Genomic DNA, 23,090 nt, shown 5'->3' on the forward strand with positions numbered 1-23,090 from the left:
TGCACTTGGCCTAGATAAGCAACAAACTGTGTGACCTTCTAGTAACGTTCTTTTACCAATTTTGCATGTGTAATCTTTTACATATATTGACAAACAAAATTAGTCCCATTAGCATTAGAAGGACAAACATTTGTTGATTTTAAATTCCACTGATTGATTAAATGTATAGTTAGGTGCATGTGTGCGCAAACCCATGCAAACATGCACACATTTGCACATATTTAGTGATTATAAAGCATCTGGCAGCCCTAGCTAGCCACAGAATGTGTATAGTAAGAAAAGCTTTCTTAAATTAATTTTTAACTTATCTATACTAAGCATTTCAAGATTTGAATAAACTGTAGTATTAAAAGTTGAAAATTTAGTTTGAACAAGAATCAAGTTTGAGCTAAGAACAGTAAAACGGAAGGTTACATAAGTAAAAAAACTTTAAACAAAAATCTTACATTCAGAATTTTAGGAATTTCTCCCCCCAATGGAATCATGAATCATCTTACAAAATAAGTATAATCTTATATTTTTTAGAAAGGCATACAAAGAAACATTAAAAAACTAAGATGTTATGGAAATTTCCTCACCTTTTTTCAATTATTCTGTCTTAAAATTCTAGCAGAGGTTATATTATTAACTAATTTATTCAACCTGAATTCTCTAAGATACATTTAAAACTTACCATGTCTTTTTATTCATTGAAAGTTCCATTATCATGTGCCTAAAAATACTGAGAACTGCTTTGCAAGCATCAACTTGTTCCTTCAGGAGAACAGGGACTTCAGCACATGGTTCCAATAAAAAAACATTCGCAGAGTTCGTCAAAAACACCTTGAAAACAAAACATTTTAATTAGGAAAAAATAAGTTTATACAGTATCAAACGACCAATGGTTAACTTTGAAAACAAACACCTTTTCCTCTTCTAACCAAACCCTTATCTTTCCTTAAAAAAGGATATGTTATATTACAGTGGTTCTCAAACTAGGGCCGCCGCCGCATGTTCAAGGAAAGCCACTAGCAGGCCGGGCGGGTTTGTTTACCTGCCGCATCTGCAGGTTCAGCCGATTGCGGCTCCCACTGGCCGTGGTTCGCTGCTCCAGACTAATGGGGGCTGCAGGAAGCAGCGCTGGGCGAGGGACATGCTGGCCGCCCTTCCTGCAGCCCCCATTGGCCTGGAGCAGCGAACAGCGGCCAGTGGAAGCCGCGATCAGCTGAACCTGCGGACGCAGCAGGTAAACAAACCGGCTCGGCCCGCCAGGGGCTTTCTCTGAACAAGCAGCAGCCTTAGTTTGAGAACCACTGATCTAACACACTATTTTCTTTAAGTTCTCCCACACCATTTAGAAGAAGAGAGTCATGTTATAATCACTATGATAGTAAAAATATAACTTTCTTGATCTTTTAGATTTTTGTCTTTTCCATTCTACCCACATGGGAGTATTCTTCCCCTCCCAACCCATTTTCTAGCTGTAAATGGCCACTGATATTTTTGATCATTTACATTCAGTACCAGCAAATGTACAGAATTCTGAGTAATTCCCAACTCTACAAGTATAGAAACTGTTTAACTGTCTAGTGTTCTAATGTCTCTAGAACTGGTGTCTGGTTCTGCAAGATAGGAACATACAGTTAATATGAATTTAAAAAAAAAAAAAAAAAGGAGAGAAGTCCAATTATTCACAAGGTAATCCATGAAAATGCTCAACTCCTCTAACAATTGCTTTCTGACATTTGAGAACACAAACAAAAGGAGTTTATCCAAGCTCTGCTTAAAAAAAAAAAAAGTGGAATTATTGTTTACATTAAACAGAACTCCATTTTTGCATAGCAAGAGAAGGTACATAGTGGTTTCTGGCATGTAAATGCATTCTGACCACTTTAATTGAGTGTTCTCTTTTAGGGTCCAATCCAACATCTGTAAGATTAATGAAAAGACTCCCACTGACCTTAATTTAAGTTGGACGGCATTAACTAGGATCATTTTCTCAAAACACAGCCATCAAAGACAGAATTTTGAAACTGGAATGACAGCATATTAGCAGAAAAGGTCTGTGATCACAGACTATTTAAGCAGGTCATTTATTGCTAGGTACACAGAATGGGACCCCAGAAAGTCCCAAAGGCTAACCCAAAGTAATTAGAGTTACTGTATATTTAGCCATTTTTTTCATGGAGTTCAAGAGAAAGGAGGTGAAAAAGAAACTGCATAAACCAAATTATGTTTTCCCTTGAAAAACAAAATATAGCTCCACTGGCTTCAAATCTTTAGTTTGGATTAAAAGCTGGGGTAAACCGCATTACTCCTACATGACACAGTCTCTTTTGTGTCCCTTACATTTTGCAACACCTAAGAACAAACTCTCTGTTGAGCTGCTTTACTACTGGAGTGAATTTTACCTGCTTAGTTAGTTTGCTGTCATGCTCAGAATGTCACCTCCTGATTGTTGAAATTGCAAGTAGATTTGTCTCTAAAATTCTAGATAGCTAGCTCTTTGACCTTCCTCTGACATATTTGTTTCTTGGCTGATCATCTTGACTTATATATACTAGTAATATTAATCTGCCTGACTGAACTTATTCTTTCCCTATCAAGTATTTCTGCAAAGAGATAAGAAAAAAAGTTCATATTTTGACCAACAGTTACTTCCTTTCTATGGGTATTATAAGGTTTGCAGTTCATAGCTACTACTTCTGCTGATCCTACCTGTATGATCCCTAAGATGTACAAGTGACTGAACACTACAACTTAATAAAAGTTGTGTCACTTCAGTTATCTGGTCAGATATGCAAACCAAAAAGGGAGAGACTCAGATCAGCTGAAGTGAGTACAGTGCAGTTGCATGCCCCCAAACAATTCAGGCTGTAGAAAGAAAATAATAAAACTCTCTCTCAACTATTTGGGCTACAGAAAAGTTGTGTCCTATGCTGCTTATCATGCTAAAAACTAGATAATATCCTTAAAATCACCAGGAATTCTACTGTTCACGTCCTCTGAATAATCTGTAATGATGTGTGTTTCCTATCTGCTGGGGTGGAGAGTCCAGCTGTTTGGAATACAGTGAGAGACGAATATAAAAACAACACTTTCTGAAGAGTGGGATTTTTGGGGGAAGCAAACTTACACACACCACATTTCAATTTCTTAATATTAATAGCATGACTAATTTTTACTTGTCCGCATGGTTCAGAATTATAAAGCGACTCCGTATAATCTCTGACTTAATAATTAAACAACATTTAAGGAAACATCAAAAACTGAAAGTCAACTTGACAAAAAAGAAACTAGGCTTCTTTCATATTTACTGCAGCAATAACAAACATGAAGCTACACAAAAGCATCTTTTGTCACTTTTCAGTATAAATTCATGTTTTTTGTTTATTTTATCACCAGAACCCTCTAAAATAATCTCTCAGCTCTGAATTCCAATATCGTAGGCAGGTCTGAGAGCACCACCTACTATTAAGGTTGCCTGGCACTTCTCATTATAAATCTTGTTTTCAATTGTTAATGACTTTGTAATAAAATAAATAAATAAAACAAACAAACAAACCCAACCTCTAACCATCTGGGCTGAAAATTTTCAGGTCAGGTGTCTTCGCCAGGCTGAACAGTTTTGGAAATTTTCAGACAAAATGATTCAGCCAGTTTGAGAATGAGGCTAGTAAAACTTTTATTATTTTGCCCATGTTAAAAGATTTGGCAACGTTTCATTTGAAATACTCTAACATCGCTATGCTTTGGACCAGGGACTTGAAATTTGGTAGGGAGGAGCCAGTGTGTCAGGGATCAGTCTTTTGCCATGTTTGTGAAAGTTTGCTCAAATTTGGCCAAGTTATAGGCCTTTGAAAAATTGCAGTTTGCACATGCTCAGTACAGACTTGCTAGAGCTTAGCAGCTGACTCGTCCTCATTATTACTAGTGCTGAGAAGACTGAACGTGCAAATGAGTAAGCTTTTTTTAACCCTATAAATGCCCAAATGACCTCATGAATTTTACTTAAAAACTTACCCCAGAAACATGCATCTTTGAGCAAAGATTAGGTGAATATTTCAGAAACTTACAAGCATGTGAAAATTGGCTTAGAATGGAAACTGCTTTGCAGATTTAGTACAGCAATTGGAAACCTTGTATTAATTTATCTTTGTAAAAATGTCCTTTCTGCTGACTTCACAAACAATTTAATGGAATCATTACAAATTTATTTTTAAATTGATAACCTAATGTTTTCTCTATATACACCATACCTGTAATGCAGCCTGAGTACCAGCCTTAACGTTCTTGTCTTCATCTTCTAGTATACATCCTCTGCTAACAGCATTAGAGAAGGAGTAAGTTCTTCCCCAACTGGAAGATCTTTTATGTCCAGAATGACCAGAAGTAAGCTTTCAAAAACACAAGTATATTAGTAATACAAGGATATAAAAGACGGATTCCTATATAGATCATATAAAAGTTAAAAAATAATATTTTTAAACAGTCATAGGTTCTGTGCTCATTTGCATAACCATTAATAGTTATTCTTATTGAGAGATCTCATAGACTCATAGGTCAGAAGGGACCAATATGATCATCTAGTCTGACCTCTTGCACAAAGCAGGCCACAGAACCCTACCCATCCACTTCTATAAAAACCCCTAACCTATGTCCGAATTATTGAAGTCTTCAAATTGTGGTTTGAAGACCTCAAGCAGAGAATCCACCAGCAAGTGACCCATGCCCCATGCTGCAGGGGAAGGCAAAAAACCTCCAGAGCCTCTGTCAATCTGCCCTGGAGGAAAATTCCTTCCCGACCCCAAATATGGCGATCAGCTAAACCCTGAGCATGTGGGCAAGGCTCCCCAGCCAGCAGTCAGGAAAGAATTCTAATTTGTATAGGGTATAAGGGCAGTCCACATTACCTTAAACATATTTAATAATGCTTTTCATAACCCATTCATAGCTGTAAAATTTCCCTTCCAATTTTTTTTTTATAAATTAAAAAAGATATTAGTTGAATTTTAAGCTTTCTATAAAACAGCCTAAGCAAAGACTGGTACTGTACGTATTTTTATATTCTAACTCTTGTTCCCCAATGTGCAGAAATACCCTTTTAAATAACTTCACACCTCAGAATAGGGCATATACATCTGGTTCAATATATTAAGATATGAGGATCCAAGCCACAAAGTTCAGATCTGAGTCTGAACTTCCCAAAGTTCAGGGTGTCTGGATCCAGGGTTTTAGTCCAGATCATAAAACTGATGGAATATCTGCAAATATAGCTGGGCCCTTATCAAGATTTTATGATGGATTTAGATAATCAAATATTTGTAATTTTAATTGTGTTAATATATACTCATGCTAAAACATTTCTGTCAAAAGGAACACACATTCATGCCAACAGGGAATACTAAACCAATAGACTGAACAATTCAACATTGCAGAATGTAACACTATTTGTTCCACTAAGTCTATCCAAAATGGTATTTACACAGATAGTTAAAAGAAAGATTAAAGATCAGAATTTCAAAACAGCTCAGCACCCAGAATCACCCATGGTTGAGAGCAGCTGGGTGCTCAGCACATTTCAAAATCTGGACCCAAAGAAATAAAAAAAGGTGCATAAGCAAATATGTATCATTAAAAAAAATTATGAAGAAGGATTGAAGACAAATAAGAATAATATCCATCATTCAGCTTGTACACAGTAAGTAATGATTGGTACCATACATGTTTGCAATCTGTCTCTGTATGTTCCAAGTTGGACACATTATCTTGAATATTTTCTTGTTTATCTGGTTCTTCCATGAACACAGGCTTGTCTTGCAATATCCACTTTCTATATACCTTAACCACTTTCCGTGTTGCAGATATATCAGAGGAAGGCAACAAAAAAGCCTAAAATTCAAATTTAACTCAATTTACCTATACACAGAATATTACAAATTACACAGACCAAAAGAAAATAGTTTAAAATCTACTTTTAAATCACTACGATCAAGACCTATGATTATCACCAAGCTATATAAAAATCAACCTAAAAATACATCTCACAAATCATTGATTAGTCAAGCTAATTATTGAGCTTAGCTGACTTCCCTATTGCATGTGCTCAGACTGCAAGTCAAAGGATATTTTTCTTCACTGTCTCTCTGCAAACTCAACTTGGGTTCTTTTCCCATCTTGCTCATCATTATCAGTGATAGAAGTTCTGTAAACTAAACTATGCCCTTAGATACACAACCTGTGCAACCCCACTGATTTCAGATTATGTTATGTTATCAGGGTCACATGTAAAATCCCAGTTAAGGCAAATGCTGTCAAAGGGGTGCCACTAAGGGCATAACCTGGAGGATGTGAAGAACAGGTGGCATTCTGTCGCTTCCTACTAAACTTTCTGAGGTCACAGATGAACATATTTTTGCGTACTTTCTATGGTCTGCAGGTGGAAGCCTCTCTGCAAGGTCCACCATTCAAGAACCTTGGGAGGTTAAGCTGGCAGCATCCCAAATTTGTGAGACTTATCAGCTCCTAACAGCTCTAACTAGGTCTGTCAGCCTTTCACAACATTTCTAAGTAGGGTCATGGGACCTGACAATCCTATTAAGACTTCAGAGGGTGAAATCCCCCAAATAGTGTAAGGCTCAAATGGGACCAGAGGACCATCAAAACATGTTATATAGAGAGCAGTCGATTAATCGCAGTTAATTCACGCGATTAACTCCAAAAAATGAATCGCGATTAGCTGCAGTTTTAATTGCACTGTTAAATAATAGAATACCAACTGAAATGTATTAAATATTTTGGATGCTTTTCTACATTTTCATATATGTTGTATTCTATGTTGTAACTGAAATCAAGGTGTATATTATTTTTGTTTACAAATATTTGAACTGTAAAAATGATAAATAGTATTTTTCAGTTCACCTCATACAAGTACTGTAGTGCAATCTCTTTGTCGTAAAACTGCAACTTAAAAACAAAAAAAATCTACATTTGTAAATGACTGCACTTAAAAACAAAACAATGTAAAACTGCAGAGCCTACAAGTTCACTCTGTCTTACTTCTTGTTCAGCCAATTGCTAAGACAAACAAGTTTGTTTACATTTAAAGGGAGATCATGCTGCCCTTCAAGTGACATTGTAAACAAAAATCAGTCAGCATTACCTCCTGCAAATATAAACAAACTTGTTTGTCTGAGTGATTGGCTGAACAAGAAGTAAGACTGAGTGGACTTGCAGGCTCTACAATTTTACATTGTTTTATTTTTGAATGCAAGTTTTTTTGTACATAATCTACATTTGTAAGTTCAACTTGCATGATAAAGAGATTGCACTACAGTACTTATATTAGGTGAATTGAAAAATACAGTTTCATTTTTTTACAATGCAAATACTTGTAATGAAAAATAAATAAGTGAGCACTGTACACTTTGTATTGTGTTGTAATTTAAATCAGTATATTTGAAAATGTAGAAAACATCCAAAAATATTTAAATAAATGATATTGTTTAACATTGAGATTAATTGCAATTAATTTTTTAATCACATGATTATTTGCAATTAATTTTTTTAATTGCTTGACAGCCCTAGTTATATACTTTCAACCTAAACTCTACCATAACATTTACTAAGGAAATGTCCCTTGTTTGGGAAAAAGACATTGGATAACAGGAGATCTTGAGGAACCTCATAAATGTCACTGTAGGCTGTTACGCCAATATCAAATTCCTACTTCAACATGTAGTAGTCTTTAAAATTAGAATTTAACCAACTAAAACTTTGATTCTCTGCATTCGATAGTGGTTAAAACTTCAGATTACTGAATTAATCTTTCACTTTGTGTCCATGCTATGTAATAACAAAGTTAGAAGAGTTTTTGGACTCTGATGAACATTTATTTTGTAATGTTTTATAACACTGCATACCTTGTGTGATTAACTCAAATAGGGTAAAAACGTTTTATCTTGGCAACAGATGTGCCATTCCCTCCCTTACGCCCTCCCCCAAATATTACGATGCAGATCAAAATCTGTTTTATAAGAGGCTTACTTCTAACTATGGAATAATTACCTATTTTTCATAAATATAGTCTGTAGCGAGTAGATACGAGTCTAGTCTTAATCTTTTTCCACCTGAGCTACCTGGACAGGGAACACTGCAGTGGCATCTTGCTTGGAATCTGGATATCTGTCAATACTATTCCCTCTGACCAACACGTGGTGCCGCATTAAGAAACTAGAACTGGCATGGGCAACTGCATCCAGGACACCAAACCATTTATTTGGCCACCCATCGGCGGAGTCGCAGCCCCAGAAAAAGAATTCTTTTTTAAAGATTGAGCCAGGTTGTTTAGGGGCACAGTCTTTTAGTAAAATTACTGCCTACTCATGTAGGAGATGGACTCTGCCCCATGTCACCCAGGTTTGATTACCTCCATATCATTGGCTCCCACAACTAATTTGTTTGTGGCCATATAGCGGAGCCTATGCCCTTGGGGCGGCAGAAACTGGGAGACGTAGAGAAAAAAAATTAAGACAGACTTGTTTCATTATTTTCATTTCTTAATCCCCTGCTCTTTATAGATTTGTTTAATTTGTATTTAATTTATTTATTTAAAGGCTGGGCTATAAAGGACTTTTATATTTAAGAATACTTCAGTTTTACACTGTTAATACATGGTTAATTGTATGTTAACATGGTCTACTGTAGGAAATATTTGAGTTATGCAATATGTATCCTGAAAATAAATAAATAAATACATAAATACATAAAAATGCATGGCCCACCAAAAGGTTTTAGTGGATTTTGAGGCCTTCTGCTACTTTAAAGTTAACCATTCCTGGGGTAAAAAACAGTAGGACAGTATTAATAATTCCTCATCCCTAATCAGCTGGAGGGAAGGCTGCTTCAATATACATCCTTAAAGGGAGGGTTCAGAAGCATGAGAATTAATTTACACAGTGACCAGAAGAGATTCTCACGTCCCCTTCTTTAAAAGAAAAAGGCAGACCAAAAATCTATTTTCTGTTTCAAGTATATAATCCATATGTATATTAAATAAAAGGCAAAGCAAATTTCTGTTATGGAGATAAAAGAAAATCACTACTTACAGTAAAGTTTTAAGTACTTTGAAGCAATGCTGAACTAATTTATCATCAAGCCACAAGAGGGCAGCATAACACAGTATACCATAAAGGATACCAAACTATTCTTTAGTGTCAAATCACCTCCATCTCTTTTTCAATATAGAAAACAATTTGTACTGCATACAGATATTTTCCTCTGAAATCCTTTTTTTTTCTTTTTTGAAGATGACAAATTAATATCATGGGCTAAGAGAAAACATCCAATGATGACACTTACTGTTCTCTACATAGAAATTATGTATTTACTTTGATCATAGCTGCAGAAACTCAGCTTTGCATACACTTATGCAGTAGCAGACACTACATGCTTTTTAATTATGCAGCAGAGTCGAAACATCAAAATTCATATGCAAGGTTGCATTAAATGATCTAGGGAAGTGTGACAGAATTGCTATTTTGGTCTGAGCAACACATTTGTACTCCTATTTGACTTTCTTATCTTTACTTATCAAATTACTAATTTATCCTGATAAAGAAAAAATTTGAGATTTTCAATGCTGGCAAATGTCAAAACTTCTTTTAATCATGCTAATATACAGCATCCTGTTATACTGCAGAAATAATACTGTTTTCCTGACCTACATCTCTTGCAAGTTATCTTATTTCAGAACCCTCTTCTAAATTTATCACGTAGATATACAAAATCTTAAAAACTTACTTAAGTTTTCAATGGTAACCACTAGTCAGTTTATAATCAGAAAATGGGAAACAGACTCAAGGTGATAAGCATGGGGGACAGAGGGAAGGGCAGAACACAATATCACATTTTATGTTTTTTAACTGCATACATCCCAGCTTAAAAGCTACATCTTCAGATGAATTAATATATTTAAAATATTGTATATAATATATATGAAAACTTCTTTAACAAATAGTACTTTCCTCTCTTTGGAAAATTATAAATAATCATCATCTAAGGACTGAACTTAGAAAGGACTCGCAGATGGGACCATGGCGAAGTTTTAGTCAATCTTCTGGTTCAGCAGCCTTTACAGTTTTCTTTCACATAACACTTAGCCACATAGTGCACTTATATATGTATAACTTAAGCTACAGAAGCACAATAGTATGTATAATCTCCTACTACTTACCTGGTGAAATACTTCATTAACAAAATTGACATAACCTCGAGTGGACAACAGAATTCTCTGTACCATCTCATACACTGTCCGATGTTGTTCTTCGATGCTGCAAAGGCTAGAGTTACTGAGTCTCCTATCAGACAAAGTGCTGCTATTGGAATGATTTTTCTCTTGCTCTGATAGCACACTAGTTTCCAACTCGGGGTTTTTATCTTGAGTTGCACCACCAACCGTCTAGACAGGAGAAAATACAAGCCTAATAAAATACTTGTAAAATATTGCATATAAACATATCAAAAACCTCCTCAGCCTCCAAAGGCCGTTACTTATTCTAAACTCCAGTTACCAGCAACTTTCACAAACCCATTAAATCCCTGGAGTAACTGAATGTAACTTTAAAGAAACTTGAGCTAAGCAAAAAATTAGTCTTTAATATTTAAATGCCTAATGTGCATCCTAGTCCCCTATCTCAGATCTGTTGACTGTGAGACAGGAAACCACAAGATAGGGTGAGCTGGACCATGGAAATTTAAAGGCGTTTACCGATGGGGTACACCAACAACCTTGATTTTCCAACATGAGATCTACCTTCAAAGATTATTGCTTTTTAGTCTTTAGAAAATAGATGGCACATTAGGGCACAGTGGTAGGGGATGATCCTTAGGTCACTTTGCTCCATCGGAAAGAAGAGAGAAATTGGGGAAGAAAAGATGCAGGGGGAGGAAGAGAATAGCAAAGGAGTTCCAAGTCACTTTTTTCGTTTGGAAAAAATTGTCATCCTAGTCATAGTCATGAAGCATCTTTAGAGAATCGGCAGCGAAAGCCAACAGCTTCCTATGAAACTCTTGGTGTGTGAAGCTACCAATCCTGGCCAGATTAGAACCAGTAACTTGTAAATTAAATGTGTCCTCTGGAGACTGCTGGTGGAACATATAGGTACTGTTTTTCCTCACTTTCAGATGCTAAATTGTATTAAAAGAAGCTGAAAATACATTAAATACTTCACTAGTATTTCACTGTAAACAACTGCTAAAGTTGTTGTAAAGATGTTGTGTGATTATTAAAGACGCTGTCAAGAAACTCTCTATTGAGAAATGGTCTGCAATATAAAAAAAATATAAAAAAAGTTCAAGAATGTCTGGTTTAGAACAAGAATGTCTAATGATTACATTGTATTCAGAAGGTTGCTTTTCCTCTTTAAATAAAGCAAACGGCAAACAGCTACAGAAATATTTTCCGGTACATTGCTAAAGGTGTTCCTCCAAAGACTCACTCCTCCATCAGAGGAAAGCTAATTTAAACTCCGTCATTCACCCACCTAAGCAGAGCATTTCCTTTTTGTTTCAGTTGTCAATATATTTTGATCATCTGCAGCTTCTCTAGAATATATATAAGGAAACAAGCAAGTTTATGACATACCTGAATGATTTTAGGCAGCATTTCTCCTCCATTTTTAGTATTCTGCACTGAAGTTAAGTACTTCTTTTCGAGAAAGAAGGTTACAAGCCATTTAATAAAAACAACACGAGCAGCCATGAATGGGATTTTCGTGCTGTAGATGTTTTCATTATTCCGAGTTGCAGTAATGTATGCTGGTTTTGGCCTCAAGTCAGGAATATCTGGTGAGATTAAATACATCTTTTTTAAAAAAAAAAAACCACACAACTGCTTGGTGAAATGAATTGAACATTAGACCTATAGCATTTTTTCTCCATGTGAAATAATAATGTGATGCACCAGCTGCTTATACCTAATATTATCCTTAGTAATATACATTTATATACTGCCATCACTTTGATTGGTGCTGGAGAGAAACAAGACAAAAAAAGCACAGCTCCTGCCCTGAAGATCTTAATCCATACCAGATAAATAGACAACGCAAGCAGAAAAAAAAAGGGACAAGGAAGGGAGGTACAAGAGTTTAAAGTAAGAATATGAGTCACAGTAGAACGTAAAATTAGCTTATAAATTCTCATCATTTTTATTGAGAAAAAGGTAAAAGAGGGATGGAGTAAATAAATCAGGAGCAATCACATAGTGCAAAGCCAAGTGGAAAGAGTGAGGCTTGAAGAAGGAAAAAGGATGTGCTAAGGCACACTAGAAAGGGGAGATCAACTCAGGTGCAGGGAGCAGTGTGAGAAAAGCACAGCAGAAGTGGAGAAAAGGCAAAGGGCTCAAGGTGTGAAGAACGACCAGAGCACAGGAGAGGAACTATATAGATGAGAGGTAAAACATAGGTGGGACAGAGTTGTGCAGAGGCTTAAAAGTGGGCATGAGTACTTTGAATGTTGTGAAGAAAGAGTGAAGGGGTTCTAGGGGTGAATAACTTCACTGCCACTTCAACCATGTAAGATTGTACTAGCTGCTAAATGCTGGATAGATTGAAGAGGAAAAGATTCACAGTCAGGGAGGATGTTGAGGAGAGGTATTAATACTGGTCAAGTATTAATGGCTTTGGTTCCATTCAAACACCAGCACTTGAGTTCCAATGTACCACAATTGGTGTATTAGGAACAGCTCAAAAATAAAAGGATTTCAACATTTCTAGAGAGACGGAAGCCTTTAATCATACAACTGGATTTTTTGACTGGCTCTGCAGTTCTAACCCCTGCTCACAGTACATCTGTACTCACATCTACACCTCAGCCTCCAAAGGCCATGCTACAGTGTGTCTACACTTTGAGCTGGGGGTGCGATTTCCAGCCTGAGGACACATCCTTGTGCTAGTTCTCATTGAGCTAGTGCACCAAATTTAGTGTGTAGTCACAGAGCTGTGAGCAAATGGGACAGGTTAGCCACCTCAGCATTTGCCTATCATCTTTCATGGTCATGCACTCACGGCAGCTAGCTTGTCCTGACACCCAGCCTACATTCTGTTTTTAGCACACTAGCTCAATGAGAGCGAGCACAGGTATGTCTCTCAAGCTGGGAATCACACCCCAGCTCAAAGAATAGACATACCCTTAAGAAGCCATTCTCGATCTCCCCTGCCCTTCAAAAATGAAGATGACAAAATAAACATGATTTTATTTGTATCAAAAGCTTTTGGGCACCTTAACAATTCTTTCAACAACTACCCTGTATCATGTATTTTACTATCTTTATGCATGTTCTTTGTTAACCTAAAACAACATGAAGGCTATGGAAGTTTTGGGTGTTCAAGGAATGCAGGACTGGCCCCAGCCCACATGTTGGGAATGGAGTTAAAAAAAACAAAACAAAACAAAACAAAACAATAAAAACTTCCTGTGTTCAGGCCACTCCTCCCAGGGGGCATGAGGAATTGAATCCAACCAGAAGTATTATAACCCGTTTTTCCTTAAAGCAACAGTTAAATAACCCATGGAACTAATAGCTGTGATTGGATGTGAAAGATTAAGGTGTTTTAAATGAATGGCACCTAATAATCTGATAAAAATGCAAAATATATACAATTATGTTAACAGTCTGTTTCACCCATATGTTAATATCAAAAGGGGACTCTAAAACAGACTAGAGAAAATATTTTTTTCTTATAAGCCATTAAAAATAACACAAGTGTCACGCATATATTCAGCAGATATAGTTGTAATGATCACAAAGAAACTACAGAAAGTAACCACCAAATATTTTTGTTACTTAAAAGTAAAACTCACTACTTACCAAGCACAGGTTTGTAGAGGTTGGTTAGTTTTGTAAAAGATGGAAACAAGTGAGGAAGATAATACTTTCTAAACAAGGCGAAGAGAAACTTAAAACCAGTGTCTTGGTTCTCCTTATTCTTCCACTCTAAGCTTGCAGCCTTTGCCATGGAGTTAAAAAAAATGTTTCAAGTTAATACACATTCTATTAAAAATTTCTCCATGTTGATGAAATGCTGCTTTACTGAATGTGGAAGATGGAAAACAACACTTCAATAATAGATATGAAATATTAGTATTCTATTTCCAAAGTGCTACAGAGTACAATAAGAGCATAAGAAAAAAAAATTATGCATGCCAGGTCATTTAAAAAGTAAGCACAAAGGAAGCTCATTAAAAGCTGACACACTTATACTGTTATAATCCAATCATTCACATAAATGTCATAAATTAATGTCATTGTATTTTGTTACAATATTTTACTAAGATTAAACAAAGCTTCTTACCTCTAAGTAGGGTTCTATGAAGCTACTAGTCTCTCCAGGGTATATTTTTCTCTCATAATCAGCATAACCAACTCCTGTCATTAATGGAGTTGCATATGCACGTAGAAGATAACCTTAGGAAGCCTCAATCTTGAGCCACACATATTTGCCACTGGCATTGGGAGCTGACTGCAAAATCTGATTATTTTTTTTTAGGGCTTCAGTATGTCAGTCCTGGTGAGCGTCAGGTGTTGTGAGCACACATTATGTGAGCTTCCACGTACCATTCTGACCAGTCCTGATCTGCAGTATCTTGGTACAGGCATTGCTAAATTGTGCTAAAGACTGTGGTGATTTTTTCACTGAAATATAGGCATGTTAAAAATAGTAAGCATGTTCCAGTCACAAAACCCTACATGTGTTAGCTTCCTCTAACTATTTGTGCCATGGATGCAAAGAAGAATGGTGAAGATAGACATCCTTGCAATAAGGGAGAGACAGACTTCTACTTGCTCAATCTTGTTTGTGGATTTTGATCTCTCATATCAACTTCACACCATGTAAATACCAAACCAGTTTAATTCATTTACCATTCTTCTGAGGTACATTCTTTCAACTTGACTCAATACCTGCCCCCCTTTTTTTAAAAGCAGCTTCAAGAGCAAATAAAATTCTCAGTAACTGAAAATTTTCTATTTTCAAATTCCCACAAAAGTCCACCTGATCTCTGTACACCAAACCAGGAAATATCAACTCTAGTCATCTTCGTATTTTCACATCTAAAATTAAGAAGGGATACTAGTTCTTCCTTTACCTTCCATCATTGATTTGTCTGCTTCAGCCATAGTCCTATTACGTTTTCCCACTTTCATCAATAATGAACCTACATCCCAATTAAATGTTTTTAAAACTTCCAGAATCACCGAAGATCCTGTAACTTGCACGGCCCCATTCTGCAAATACTTACACATGTACGCTTTGGGAGTGAACGTATTGTCTGAAGTTTTTCTTTTACCGTCTACGGTCTGAAGTAAACTGTTACTCCTACTTTATTATTTTAGGTTGGTGGAGTCAATTTTAATGTATTAATGCCACAGTGTAGTTACAGTAAATCTAATTATTGTCAGAGTACTCAGGGATTTTGTATATGTTCTTTTCATAATGTCAAATCTAAATAAATAAAATAAAATGAACCTACTTGTGAGTAGCATCCCTAAACATGTCTATTTTATTCATGTTTGCAAAATTATTCTTTGCTCTGATGCTGCAAATATTGCACAAGAATATAAATTCATGACTGCCTTTAAAATTTACTGTCCAGTGATCGCTTTCTTTGGCCATCTCAAGTCACCTGACATAGTCAGCTGAATTTCCACTAAATATTTCTTGATTGCTTCTACTTTACTCTGTTTTTCTTAGTTTCAAAAACAAAATTCAGCTTAAAAGTGTCTATTTCTGCCAAAACTTTATTTCTATTTTGCATCTTTAATCAGGGGTATCAGTTAACTTTTCTCTATTCTCAGTTTACATGCTATAAACTAACTGGGCCATTCTTTTGGTTTCAATTACACAATGTACTTAAGCTAATTAATGCACACCGCATCAGCTCTCCTTTCTCCAAAAAAAATCAAAAACCAAAAAACTAACAACAAAACTGTGGTCTGAATTCAAAGACATAAAAATTTGTTTCCCACAAAGAAAAGTCTTCAAAATACACGCAGCCTTTAGTCCCGTTAAACATTAGGGAGTTTGTCTGCTGCTTTCTTCCCTAAAGCATGGCTTTTCCCTAAGTGTCAGCTTTGCACACTCATTCCATACTCTGAATGGGTGCTTTTCATCTCATCCATCACCATCATTATCATTAAAAAAGGTTTGTATAGGGTCCTCAGCTGCACGAGTGCAACACCATTTTCTGCAAGTGTAACTGATCAGAATTTAATGCACATTTCTGTTGACGAACCAAGATGGAACAGAATCTGCAGTGCACACAGTCCTAAGGTATTTTGGCTTTGCAGGGCCAACAGCGCTAAAAAAACCCTATGAACATATTTTTGCACCATAGTATGTTGGATGTTTATACATATAAAGGGAACAGTTCTGTTGAATAGGAAGGGTATCATTTTTACATAGTCACTTTGTACAGTAAAACAGCACTTTAAGCAAGATGACACAAACACTTAAAACCCATTTACCATTTTGCTCACATAACCTTCCTAAAATGCATCTCCAGTAATAAAATATCAATTTTCCACCTTTCAGTTTTTCATTACCTTAATTTTTTTTTTTTTTACAAGAAATATCAGAGTTATTTAACACCTAAAATAGCAAGTTGGGACCAAGCAGCATAGGGAGGAAGAGTATAGTGAGAAGACTAGTGATTCTGGACTGCTTTCTCCCATGAAGAACAACCTAGCTCCCATCTTCACAGCAAACCCTGCCCCCCTTTGTCACAACAACTCAATGACATCATATGCCCCTAGGAAAACATCTATCTGAGATGACCAATTAAAAGGTAGAGGGTCCATTTAGATGTAAAATAGATTCTAGATTAAACAAAGTCCATTTTTAAAAAATGTTCAAAGTCACTGTCAACATCAGTACCAAATCCTGCTGTAGCAACTATCTAGCTGAAGAAAACAAACCAGTCACAGCCATGGGTGCTACTAAATCAACAGCCAATGAACTTTCTAAGCTTTGCTGAAATCCTGGGCTATATCTATACTGCATCTTGGAGCAAGCCTCCCAGCCCAGGTCCACAGACGTGTGCTAGTAAGCCTTGCACTAGCACGTTAAAAATAGATGTGTAGACGATCTTTTAATGTTGTGGCTCAGGCTGGAGCTCAGGCTCTCAAGTCCTCCCAGGCTTCAGAGCCCAGGCCACAATGTCTACACAGCTATTTTCAGCATGCTAGCATGAGTCAGTGGACCCAGGCTGAGAGACTCACTCCCAGATGCAGTGTACACATACCCTTAGAGACTAGCGGTAAAATAGGGGACAATATGGAATGAAGTCCTGTGGAGAACATGAATTCAGAGGTGTGGCTTACTATAATGCATTTCATAAGTTCTTGGCTTTATCTTGATTTAACAGGATGACCTTCCTCAAAGGTTACATGAAGAGTAATTTACTTGTTAGAATTCTTCAGAATTCTGTAACGTAACCAGCAACAGGGATTTGAAGAGTTATGACTGAATCGTTTGACTGAAATGGGTCGACCACCTCTTATCATACTAGCAATACTGATGGCTGAGAGAGGGATTATTCTATTAACAGCTTTTGAGATACATGCAAAGTGCACCTATTGTATGAAAAGTCAGAATTAATTAAGCTTTGAAATCAGCTTCCTGATGTCAGATGCTGGAGCATAGTGACTAAGGATTTGTGTGAAACTGTTTACCTTGTGAGAAACCTTCTTTATGGATATAAACTAAAGCTTTTTTTTTTTAAACAAAAACAAAACAAAAAAAAAACCCATGATATAACATCATCCCTTACTTGTTTTATTTCTTGAGATAGAAATAACCAATTTCAATACAAAAGCCACAACAAAATATTTGACTTCCTTTCTTTTATAAAAAAAAAAGCAACTCTCTGAATGACAATAACCTCCATCTGAAAAATACTGTACAAGTAGAAACAACGAAAAACTCCCACCACAGGTACGTTCCCCCACATATTAAAGAGTTTACAAAATATTCTTTTCGCACCTGGATTACCATATACTTTAACAATATCTGAAGAAAATAGCAGGTTTGGTCCTCAGCAACCTTTTCACCAGAGACAGCTGGCAGAAGTGGAGTTATTTCTTCAGGATAAATCTTCGCTAAAATACAGAGAAAGATTTTTTTAAAAAGATTAAAATTTTATAATAGTGGTATAAATAATTTTAATTTGTGATGTAGTCATGTTTTATAAAATATTATAGTATAAATACAGATACTGACTACATAAAGCCACGTACCATTAGTCAGCTGGATTGTTTTCATATCTACCCAAAATATATAGCTAGAAACAGCATCAGCCCTCTAACCACTNGTTGCTAGGGTAAAAATCTTCCGACGAACGTGCACGCGGCGCGCGCACACCTACTGGAAGGGATATGAGCAACACATCTCGAAGAACAACAGTTACAAAGGTGAGTAACCGTCTTTTTCTGCAAAATTCTGCATTGCGCAGTGACACAGAATTCCCCCAGGAGTAAGGTAGAGTGAATATTACCAGTAGCTATGTCATCACTGCAGGATTAACTTGAATTAGCTACATCCAAGTTAATTCGTCTTGAGTTAGCCTAGCTCAAGTCAAAGCAACCATGCTGCAAAACAACACTTAGGTCTTGTCTACACTGTCACTCACAGTGCTGAAACTTTCTTCGCTCAAGGGTGTGAAAAAAAACAACCCCCTGAGCGATGCACTTTAAATTGGCAGTGTTGCTAGAACTCCAGTGCTGGGAGCTATTCCCCTCACAGAGGTGGTTTTATTACGGTGCTGGGAGATCTCTCTTCCAGCACTGGAGCCACGACTACACAGCCACGTTAAAGCGCTGCTGCTTTGACATTGGCTGTGTAGACATACCCTTAGCCGCACAAAATGATTGGTTTATTGGACAGAGTGATTGTATTAGCAATACAGAGCAATTGTGTTAGCAGCTGAATAATTGTGCTAACTTGAGCTGTAGCTAAAAGGCTTGTCAGCTCAAATAAAAATACTACCACACTCAAATTAAGGGATTTTGTGTGTGAATGGAACTTGAGTTAAAGGCAACGCTCAAGTTATAATTTGGGTTAACTACAGTGAAGACAAACTTTATGATTTATGGAGCTTAGTTTGGTTGGAGGAGTTAACAAAGTGGGCGGTAGAAAGAATTTAGGAGCAATATTCAAAACTTGGGGGACTGGTGAGGCATTGGGAGGTGTGAATTTTGTTGGCATTTCATTTTGGTTTTGAAACACTTTTAGCTTTCTTTTTTCACACTAAATTATTGTGGGTTCCCTTTCTCCCCCCCCCCCTTTGTTTCAAAGTCTCTAAAGACTTATTGAAAGGTCCACTCTCTGAGGAAACCAAAGTATCTGATGAAATAGATGGTGAAGGTGAAGCCATTATAATGGATCCTGAGAGGCTTGAACCAAGATCTGATGAAGAAGACACGTATGTTCCAGCACAGTTTAAAAATTATATTCAGCTCTCATGGTTTTCTTTAGATTTGTTGGAGCAATTGCTCAAAAATAACCTTTTCTCTTGAAAACCTGGAATGTTTTATCATTTTTCAGCATATAAATTCATGCCTCTTTTATCTGACCACATTTATTGCTACTAAAGTATGAAATTCAAAATACTTTTTCACTACTATATTTCACATACTTGCCACATTGTGGTGAGCCAAATGGGAATGAGCTGTTCCCACTGTAATAAACTCCTTCCTCATCACTCAGCCTGATGAGAGACTAAGGGCTTGTCTGCACTGGCACTTTACAGTGCTGTAACTTTCTCACTCAGGGGTAAGATGTGACACCCCTCCCCTTGAGAGCTGCAAGTTTCAGCTCTGTAAAGTGCCAGTGTAGACAGTGCACCAGTGGTGGGAGCTGTTCCCCTTGTGAGGGTGGTTTTTTAATCACTCTTCAAGTGCTATGCCGTAACTACACACCCATATTAAAGCGCCGCCACGGACAGTACTTTAACATTGCTAGTGAAGACTTGCCCATCTGACGTCAAGCTGCCTGCCATGCTATCTCTGGTGCAAGTGCAGCCATTTCAGATGTGAAGTGGTGAGATGTGTGGCAACTGAGCACACCTGGAGCCTCAGAAACAGTTGTCGCGTGGCTGCAGTGTGGTTTAGGATGCCGCATGTCTACTGAATGGCTGCTTATCTCTTGCTGGTCTGTCAGGAGGACTTTTCAGACTCCACACTGCTGAACCCGAGACTATTGAATGGCCTTAGAGTGTGTGATGCCCACCTACGCTGTTTGGACACTTTGGACATTTCTGATTTTTTCCTTATACATCTCTGTTCTCTCTCCCAAATTATTATTTTATATTTTGAACCTTTTTTCTCTTTATAGTACCACTTATGCATTCGCTAATAAGTACCATATTTATACATACCAGTGATGTCAGAATTAAATAAATTACAGATTTCCTTACTGTTGTTCAGTATTGACATAAGAACGGCCATACTGGGTCAGACCAATGGTCATCTAGCCCAGTATCCTGTCTTCTAACAGTGATCAGTGCCAGATGCTTCAGAGGGAATGAACAGAACAGGGCAATCGTTAAGTGATGCATCCTCTGTTGTCCAGTCCCAGCTTCTGGCAGTTAGAGGTTTGGAATTACATCCCTGACCATCTTGGCTGATAACCATTGGTGGACCTGTCACCCATGAACTTATCTAATTTGTTTTTAACCCAGTTATTCTTTTGGTTTTCACCACATCACATGGCAACGAGTTCTACAGGTTCACTGAGTGTTGTATGAAGAAGCACTTCATTTTGTTCATTTTTAAACCTGCTGCCTATTAATTTCATTGGGTGACCCCTAGTTCTTGTGGTGTGTGAAGGGGTAAATAACACTTCCCCATTTACTTTTGCCACACCATTCGTTATTTTATAGACCTCTATCATATCTCTCCTTTAGTCATCTCTTTTTTTAAGATGAACCATCCGATCTTTTTCATCTCTTCTCATGTGTAAGCTGTTCCATACCCCAATCACTTCTTTCTTGAGCAATAATAGCTATTTTACACCCTATCTTTTTGTATGTATAGCTGGGATTATTTTTCCCAATGTGCATTACTTTGCATTTATCAACATTTGAATTTCGTCTGGCATTTTGTTGCCCCGTCACCCAGTTTAGTGGGATCCCTTTCTCTTCGAAGTCAGCTTTTTTGAGTAATTTTATATTGTCTACAAATTTTGCCAGTTGACTGTTCACTCCCCTTTCCAGATCATTTATGAGTATGTTAAACAACACAGGTCCCAGTACAGATAACTGGGGGACCCTGCTATTTACCTCTCTCCATTATGAAAATTGACAGTTTATTCGTACTTTTTGTTTCCTGTCTTTTAACCAGTTACTGATCCATGAGAGACCTTCCCTCTTATCCCATGTCTACTTAGGGCTTGTCTATACTTACTGGGTGATCTAGGGAGGGGCGAGTGGTGCTTTGGCAGTCAATTTAACGGGTCTTGTGAAGACCCGCTAAATCGACTGCAGATCGATCTCCCGGCGACTCCTGTACTCCACTGGATAGAGAAGAGTAGGGAGAGTCGACGGGAGAGCATCTCCCGTTGATATCGCGTAATGTGGGCCTCCCAGTAAGTTGATTTGATTTGAGTTACACTATTCACAAATTGCGTAGCTTAGGTTGAATTTCTCCTGTAGCATAGAGGAGGCCTTAGTTTGCTTAAGAGTTTTTGGTGAAGGACCTTGTCAAAGGCTTTCTGAAAGGCTTAGCACACACTCCTCTTGTTGGCTTCTCCCATTTTTTGGTTTATGTGGCTCTCTGCCTAGCATGCTGGCTTTGCAGGTCACATTTTAAGCCACCCATCTCTCCTCATTCATTATATGAGAGCCTAGATATCTAACTCAGGCTTTCTGGATCACAGTGGTGTTCATGTAATTTTCTGGGTGCCTAAAAGTTAGATGCCATGATGCTCAGCATTGCAACACCTTAGTCCCTTTTGTGGATCGGGACCTTCTCTTTGTTTTCTTATGAAAGCTATAATTGGAATGAATTCAAAAAGTAATACCTTTCCATTCCCTAATCACAAAGGTGTAAGGAATATACCTTTTGTAATTAGGTTATTTTGACTGTAATTCAATGTGATATGTGGGATAATTGTGGAAGAAGGAAAAATAGTAGTCAAGATTTTTATGACTGTATAATTTTAGCTTTGAGAATTTATTCTTTTAATCTGTTTTTAGGGATTTTGAAGAGGAAGATGATCCTGACTGGGTATCTGAATTGAAGATGATGGCCAAATACAGTGACTGAATGTATAATATAACAATTATATGTGCAATATATAAATTACAGTTGTTAAATGTATGTAATCCAAGTCTGGATTTTAATTTTTTTAATGCTAAATCAACAGTTTTCAAGTTGATTAGTTCTGAATGTGTAAGTTTCATACACATCAGAATGGAGAAAAAATATACTTGATAAAAATTAAAATCACAATCCAATGAACAAATCTGAGTATTAAATATATGCTTGTTCTGTAGAAATGCCCTGGAGAGCAACACTGTTTAAATGATCACAGTGTGGCAATTGAGGAATGGTAGCACTAGAAGAATAATATGCAAGATGTTTCTTTTTGATTAAAAATACAGATGTTTTATAGTAGAAATAATTGATCTTGTCTGAATGAAGCTTTAGGGACTATAATAACTTTTAATAAAGGCCTGTGTCTCTTCAGCCAGTTTGTAATCTTTTGAAAATGCCCTAGACTTGATTGTTTATTCATTTTAATAACAGAGAAGATTGTTACAGAAAACTTTGAATATGGTGATGAGTTAGATTTATTTGCAGAGAGGACATGGGTGTATGTGTGTGTGGTGAGGGGAAGGGAACACTGGCCTCTTTTGTGAGGTGCAGGTGGAACACTGACCTCTGTCAATTGAAATGAGGATTCTAGTCTTGATGCAGGAACACTGGGAAATGTGGGAGATGTAGTGAAGAAGACATGGGTCTCTGTGTGTGTAGTGAGGACTCTGGGTGATGGGGGGTGCAGTCAGGACACTGGGGATTGGGGTACACTGAGTGATAGGGGATGCAGTGGGGACAG

The 23,090-nt window shown here is 37.0% G+C and overlaps 1 protein-coding gene and 1 long non-coding RNA gene across 6 annotated transcripts in view; one reads left to right on the forward strand and one right to left on the reverse strand.

Annotated features, from left to right (window-relative positions):
• The window catches only part of RALGAPA2 (Ral GTPase activating protein catalytic subunit alpha 2), a 327,987-nt gene that overhangs the window by 228,696 nt on the left and 76,201 nt on the right, over positions 1 to 23,090 (reverse strand). For 3 of the 5 annotated variants that reach the window (XM_075064508.1, XM_032790845.2, XM_032790843.2), the window contains 7 exons: positions 18,018 to 18,133; positions 13,847 to 13,985; positions 11,624 to 11,823; positions 10,214 to 10,438; positions 5,704 to 5,871; positions 4,239 to 4,376; positions 674 to 822 (listed from right to left, as the gene is read on the reverse strand). In XM_075064508.1, coding sequence (XP_074920609.1) covers positions 674 to 822; positions 4,239 to 4,376; positions 5,704 to 5,871; positions 10,214 to 10,438; positions 11,624 to 11,823; positions 13,847 to 13,985; positions 18,018 to 18,133 — 1,135 coding nt within the window. The remainder of the gene's footprint in view (positions 1 to 673; positions 823 to 4,238; positions 4,377 to 5,703; positions 5,872 to 10,213; positions 10,439 to 11,623; positions 11,824 to 13,846; positions 13,986 to 18,017; positions 18,134 to 23,090) is intronic. The other 2 variants (XM_075064510.1, XM_075064509.1) reach the window with 1 other exon arrangement.
• On the forward strand, positions 18,467 to 22,720 carry LOC142046510 (uncharacterized). Its single transcript, XR_012655454.1, has 2 exons — positions 18,467 to 19,455; positions 22,228 to 22,720. It is a non-coding gene; the product is annotated as an uncharacterized LOC142046510 (long non-coding RNA).

Source organism: Chelonoidis abingdonii, chromosome 3 (genome assembly GCF_003597395.2).
Source record: "Chelonoidis abingdonii isolate Lonesome George chromosome 3, CheloAbing_2.0, whole genome shotgun sequence".
Lineage (NCBI taxonomy): Eukaryota > Metazoa > Chordata > Testudines > Testudinidae > Chelonoidis > Chelonoidis abingdonii.